The 6,934-nt window shown below is 43.3% G+C and overlaps 1 protein-coding gene across 1 annotated transcript; it reads right to left on the bottom strand.

Moving 5' to 3' along the window:
* Window positions 1-1,198: 1,198 nt before the first annotated feature.
* LOC127751240 (uncharacterized) lies at window positions 1,199-2,563 on the bottom strand. Its single transcript, XM_052274409.1, has 5 exons — window positions 2,377-2,563; window positions 2,042-2,239; window positions 1,801-1,945; window positions 1,412-1,604; window positions 1,199-1,263 (listed from the first exon to the last, which is right to left on the bottom strand). The coding sequence occupies exons 2-5, from the start codon at window positions 2,173-2,175 to the stop codon at window positions 1,211-1,213; spliced, it is 525 nt and encodes a 174-aa protein (XP_052130369.1). The 5' UTR covers window positions 2,176-2,239; window positions 2,377-2,563; the 3' UTR covers window positions 1,199-1,210.
* Between the last annotated feature and the right edge of the window lie 4,371 nt (window positions 2,564-6,934).

The following is a 6,934-nucleotide window of genomic DNA, read 5'->3' as shown; positions in this document are numbered from 1 at the left end:
CTTGGCAATCGCCCGCGGTGAGCCACGGCGGCCATTAAGGCAAGGATTTTCTGCATATTTCAACCCACATTTCACTTCTACTACCCCCCCACCTGAAGGCGCCACCGGGGGCAAGCGAGACATCCGATCGAAAACTTTACTGCTCAGTTAATACTCCACGACTTTCGCGACACGTACATAAAGAACGTGCTTCAGAGCTCCTCCGATGTACAACATTGCAAACTAGCACACCGTAGCTGGTGCAAATTAAGTGACCATCGTTCTGTAGACAGATATGACGGATTTTAAATATAATTTTCAGCTGCTTGGTAGAAAACTTTTGGTACCACAAAGGGCAAGAAATGATTAAGATCTACTAAGCATAATTTTACTTCTCACTTAGTTGTGATTGCATATTATGGGATAGCCAACACCTAGATAAATTTACAGCAGAATTTCAACATCATACTTTGACAACTAGAGAGAACAATTATAATTCTGAAATGGGGAGAATCTTAGAAAAGCTATCACACAGGGGATATATAAACAACTGAAAAATCCTATACACTTACTTAGGTGCATATAATTCTATCATCCATCTATGCAGTAAGATCTCAATAACGGAAATGAATTCAATCCATCATACCACATGGAAAAAGGATGACAAACGTCTACAGCAAAGGTGTAGGATAGAAATGGGCAAAGTAAAAAGAGGACGAGTCCTACACAAATCAAGAACACTATCATTGTCTCTTCTACAAACAGATTAGTGCTACTTGAAGATGACAAGTTCTTAGGTTTAACGATATTAACTTCATTGCCTCTTTTCTATTCCATTCTTGTATATAAAGGTTGACAATGAAAAAATTGTTGACAACTTTCAAACTTTGTTTATAAAACAGATGGATATAAATAGAACAAACTGAAACTTTTTGTTTTACTGTCACTGTTTCCTGACTGATTCTATCCCTCCCCTGGGCCAAAGAACAGCTTTGATCACTAACCTTGGAGAACTTGAAGCGTATCCGGCCTTAACGAATTCAGACTTTGGAGGTGTTCTTTAAGTTATACATGGCATTGTTCTTTCCATGAGTATGAGGAAGAGCACCACACACACCTGCCACGTTGTCCCTCTGGTATGCACAAACAAAACAAAAAAAACAGTCAATGTGATAAGTCTTCAATCTGATATGAATTTTCATGATACGGGGAGACTTACTTGTCAATAAAATCAGATGAATTCATGAAATTTAAAATAAGTCATAGTAAGAACAAGTACAGCCCCTGGAATGAAGATTTAAAAAAAAACATTAGCACCCCATCTACAAACAAATACTTAACATTATAAAGCAAACTACTCCTGTGAATATCCTCTCAAATGCAGTTTTCACAATAAAAATATATGTATTTACATTCAACCACTTTTGTTTACCTCGAATGTTTAGTTTGACTTCGGAGGTAGATTGTGCAAGCCCCAAATTACAGATTCTCCACAAAGAGCAGAGAGGTAATAGAACATCTGCCTGTTCCAATGTAACAAACTCGAGGCCAAACAGGTTGGGAATACATAGACCATTAGCTCCAATTCTAATTAGATAATAGGGCCACTTGATTTTAATAGATAGCTGAGGGACAAAAAAAGGATCAGTTTACAAGCTTAGTTTTTTTTTATTCTAATGCCAACCATCCAGGGATGCAACAAACTATATATATGTTCCCTCAAACCCGTATTATAGTTTGATGGCTTCACAAAAAATTCCCCAAGAGTGCCATGTGAAAATTCAACTCACAATAGACTTTATTTCAATCAAGACCACATACCTGCTCACATGAATGTTGATCAACAGTTGTGCGTTGACCAGACTTGTATTCCAAACGGACAAGACGGGCAGTCCTACTGGAGCCAAATACGTTCTCGGCTCCATCATCAGATTGTGACAGAATGTACAGCAATTGGAATTGTAACCTAAAATTTAAAAGTAATAACAACAGTAAATAACAAGTGTAGATAGCATTAAATAGACTTGCAGAACAAAGTAAAACATAGTACCGAAATACTAACCAAGTCTTTTCACTCAATGTCCTAAAATCATAACCGTGACGAGCTGCACCATTTTTCAACTGAAGAGTTATGGTACAACAAAGCAAGATCTCTGAATTCCATTGGACATCATTGCAGATAGAACAATGAGCCATTGTTTGGTATATTGCCAGTGCTAGACAATTGAGAATTGGGGTTAGGAACTTGGGTATCACCTGCCTGACAACAAATTAAGAGTTACAGCAGACATTATATTGAAGCTTCTGAGAAGATAAGAAATCAAGATAAGAATCGAACAGTACCAAAATATAGGCAGATGAAAACAACAACGAAACAATCGAAGGAAATGAGCTTACCATTACACAAGATTTCGATCATGGCTGATCGGATGTAAAGCCGAGCTGCTTCTTCTCTTATTCAGAATAAACTCAAGAAATAACGTAGAACAAACGTTTATAAGAAAAGTATGGTTACCAGGCACATCCAATTATTTTTGTTGTCCGTGTTTGTTCATGTGTACGAGTGAAGTTGTTTCGAACTTGAACCGTTCCCAAAGCGCAGACGACGCCTCATTCCCTTGTTTGTTGTTTGGGTTTTGTTGTGTCATGGCGCCCGCTGAGACAGCCTGCGAATAGCCACATCGTTACATCTTGGCAGAGCCGAATGAGGAGCGGAGACAAACAAGCAGAAGGAGCAGCTCGTAAATAAACAAAACCCACCGTGACTGTAGAGTTGATTGTGTTCAAGATATGGAACCAATGCCAATAACGTTATACAAGGCAAGTCGGTTAAAGTACTGGAACTACGTGTACTTGCTGTGTTCGTGGTCGGTGACGTGACGTGACGTGAGACAGCGCGGGGGCAAAAGGTAAGTCATGTCCGGCCACAACCCTCCGCGTCTTACCCATTTGCAACTCATGAAAAGACTTGTATCAAAAATAAATGATGACGATGCATTATCACTTCTTCGATCGCCAGTGAGGTTGCCAGTTTTCAGACTTTCAGGGTAGTGTGGAAAAGTAAGACCTATCTCGAAAGTTTGCAATAAGTATCCAATGGAAATGAGTCAAACTATTTTCATTATTATTACCATTACATAATGCTGTAGCGTAGTTCAAAAGTAGCATTTGTAAAGTACCCCAATGACCCTTACTCCTACGCCTCTATTACACATGTGCCTTTCTTCTATTTCAAATTTGCTTTTGGCCACCTTTCAGCTCAAATTATGTTGTACTGTATTATGTCATTATCTGTTTGTGATTGGTAGGCAGTAAGGCACAAACTTCAAAATATGACAAATGCTCATTTCATTAATCACTTCTTCAATTATTTATTCACAAACTTTAAATTTCTAAACAAATTATAATGGAACTAATACTATCAAATCTACAAACGGTAATTTAAAATTTGAAATCCATAAAATAACATTGCAAAGCAGTATTTTTTTTAAACTCTAATTACTGTCCAGAACTAGTAGTTGCTTTAAAATTGACTGTGGATTACCAACATATAGCAGAAGATGAAGCAGAGAATCTAACATATCAAGAAAAAGCTCGTTTACTACAAAAAGATCCAATTACAGCTGCACTACATTTTGAACAGAGATTTAGCGCAATAAGGAAAACTTGGGACAGCCCTGATGGACCTTTCCATAATCACAGCATTCTGCACTCATACTATCATATAGAGTAACTCAACACAAACATAGAAACTCACAAACATTCTCACACATGTCACAAGAGGACCAACAATGATCAATGTCGTTTCAACATTCCATACTTTCCAATGAATGAGACACGAATTTTACTTCCTCTTTCAGAAAAATACAATGATACAGATAAAAAGAGACATGAAATCTGCACTCATACTATCGTATAGAGTAACTCAACATAAACATAGAAACTCTCAAACATTCTCACACATGTCGCAAGAGGACCAACAATGATCAACGTCGTTTCAACATTCCATACTTTCCAATGAATGAGACACGAATTTTACTTCCTCTTTCAGAAAAATACAATGATACAGATAAAAAGAGACATGAAAAAATGTTGAAAACCATCCAAGATCAATTGAATAAGGATACTGTCAGTAATTTATCATTTACAGAGTTTCTCAATTTCTTAAAAATATCTAAAAAACAATATTTTTTAGCGATTAGATCAGGTTTAAGTAAACCACAATTGTTTCTGAAACGTGTGCCTAAAGATATATTGATTAGTCCATTTTCAAAGAAGATAATAGAGCTGATGAGAAGCAACATCAATATAGAGTTTGTTCTTGATGCATTTAGTGCTGCTACCTACATCATAGACTACATAAATAAATCATCAAGAGGAATGAGTATGATTTTGAAAAAAGTTCTTCAGGAAGTTCGCCAAGGTAACGAAAACTTGAGAAAATCTTTCACCAAACTTTCAAATGCTTTTTATAACAACAGTGAGCTATCCATTCAAGAAGTGTGCTACAATATATTGCAAATACCCCTGTCAAGATCTTCTGAAGACTGTATTTTCATACCCACATTTCCAATTACTGACAGAGTAAGGATAGTAAAATGTCAGAAAAAACTTGAACAATTAGATGAAGAAACTACAGATATCTTTGAAAGTGGACTTCTGGAGCATTACATGAATAGACCAGACTCATTAACAAAATATTTTTCTCATTAAGAATTGGCCATCAAAGGTCCTAACATAGTTTAGAAGGAGACATTAATGTTTACGGGGTAGTTGTTTATAGAGTAAATAATGAAAGGCACTAAACACTGCCAACATACAACTACCCGCCCATACCTAACAAGGAGAAATAAGTTACTAACAAAATTTACATGTATGCGGACACATCAAAGACACACCTAGTGGTGGTAAAGTGTTCATATGGTGAAAGCTTAGGGAGGTCCGTCAGACACACCCAGCAGAAAAGTGTGCCACATTCGGCACACTCCATCTTGGGACACCCGCCACCCTCCTTAATTATAGGGATATAGCAGCTGGGGCATGTCCGGTTGCGGGCAATGGCTTCTAGTTGCTTCTGCGCATAAAAAATACCGTCTTCCACAAAACTTTCTGGCACACTATCAAATTTACTCTGAATTAAGGCTTTGCATTCTTCCCTGGTGATACGCATACACAGCACTTGCAATCCACAGTAAATTTTACACCACCATTTCGGAGCCTTGCAGCCATCGCAATCACAAGCATCCCTATGTACAAGGACACGCCTTTCTTCAATACCAGTGCAGACTCCACAAAAGCAAATCTCACAGTGGGGGCAAATAGTAATCTGGGCGTCCTCCATGAACTCCGCCGTCCTCACGAATTTAGTGCACTTGGGGCAGGGATGGTTGTAGTGACGATAGTCAGCCATACCCTGCGCCATGTCACGGTTGTAGATTTCGAATTCCCTCCTGCACCTGTACGCGTACCGGCAGCGGTCCTGAAGTTGCCCCGTTGGTCCGGCATCAGTAGTAGCCAGCACCACCTGGTCCTCGCTGAAGCGCCCGAGACACGCGCCAGCTGTGTCCAGGACGACAGGGCAGTAGTAAGCATACGGGATCGCCGCCAGCTGGTCACGCAGGCAGCTGACACAACCCAGGTGGCCCCCCAAGCCACCTATGCAGCCAGACGCGAAGAGGACTCGCGTGGGCAGCACATCGGGTGGTTTAGGCTTACCTTCCTCGATGATGCTGCAGACGCCAAAGGCGCAGCGGGCCTTCAGGATGCCTTGCAGAAACATCTGGCTGGTCTTACTGGAGTAGTCTTCCAGGTATGACTTGGTCACCGTGGGAACAAAGTTACGGATAATTGACTTCGCAATAAAATTCTTGATCCGAGGCCTGCAGCGGAGTCTCCTTGGCTGACCCTGCTGCACATTTGGGGGCATGCCAGGCAAGGGAGTGCCAGGCCATGCCTTCCACCTCAGGTCGAGCGAGGTGATGAGGCCGAGCGCCTTCATCACGGCCCATGGCAGCCGGAACACGAGGAACTCCAGGTTCGCCTTCAGAGCCTGGTGGTCGAGGGCTGCATCCCACGACTTGTCGACGAGCCGGGCAATGATCTTCAACTGGCCGATTTTCAGCCACGGGCAGCTGAAGGCGAGAGTGAAGTAGGGGGCAGCCTCGGCCTCGGCATCTGCAGCGGAGGCAGCGGCCTCGGCAGCGGGCTTGGCCCGGGCCACTTCAGCTTCCGCACGTTTCAGACGGTCACCATCCTTCTCTTTGGCGGCGACTGCATCTGTGACTAGCTTTTCAGCAGCACGCAAAGCAGCAGCAGTAGACTCACGCACGAGAGATGGCGGGGAAGTAACAACAACCTCGATGGGTGGCAAGAAGTCAACAGGAAACTCCTCGAGGCTGTTGTACTCGAACGCAGCAACCATAAACTGCTTGGGCACGGGCGGACGGATGTAGATGGTCGCCTCGTTGGTGGTAGGCTTCCCGTAGACGATGTCGTGATGAGTTAGCGTCGCAGCCACAGCAGCAGCCCGGAGCGGGTGGTAGTCGTACGGGTGCAGCGCCATGCTGAGGAAGAGCGAGTGACTCAAGCAGTAGTCTAACCAACCGAACGAGGAGTGCGACTGGATGTGGCGGGCGAGCAAATGCGTCTGCTGGCCGCGTCCGGCCGGCTCGGCTCGGCGGCTCGGTGGCTCGGCGCCGGCCGCCCGGCCGAATTCCGACTTTCGGCTCGATCTCTGCGGCGGGCAGGGGGGGGGGGGGGAGAGGCGCGGGTAAAGCATGCACCAAGGCCAGCACGGCCTCGAACATGCCGACAGCGGTGAAGTGCTGCCGGGTGCTCGAGCGGGAGGCTGACGGGCCTGCCGACCTGCAGGTGTCAGAGCATGGGGCGGAGCGCCCCAGCCGTCGTCCTGGCCAGCAATCCCTTGAACATGCCGACAGCGGTAAAGTGCCGCCGG

This window comes from Frankliniella occidentalis, unplaced genomic scaffold, assembly GCF_000697945.3.
Source record: "Frankliniella occidentalis isolate FOCC.00 unplaced genomic scaffold, Focc_3.1 Scaffold390, whole genome shotgun sequence".
Classification (NCBI taxonomy): Eukaryota; Metazoa; Arthropoda; class Insecta; order Thysanoptera; family Thripidae; genus Frankliniella; species Frankliniella occidentalis.
Note: the sequence above shows the minus strand (reverse complement) of the source record. Positions and strands in the feature narration are given on the sequence as shown.

Excerpts from the sequence above, each read along its gene's own strand:
- LOC127751240 (XM_052274409.1), bottom strand. The coding sequence starts at position 2,175 with ATGGCTCATTGTTCTATCTGCAATGATGTCCAATGGAATTCAGAGATC. Across the intron at positions 1,605-1,800 it reads ATCAACATTCATGTGAGCAG|CTATCTATTAAAATCAAGTG; the intron begins GTATGTGGTCTT and ends TTTGTCCCTCAG. Across the intron at positions 1,264-1,411 it reads AGTCAAACTAAACATTCGAG|GGGCTGTACTTGTTCTTACT; the intron begins GTAAACAAAAGT and ends TCTTCATTCCAG.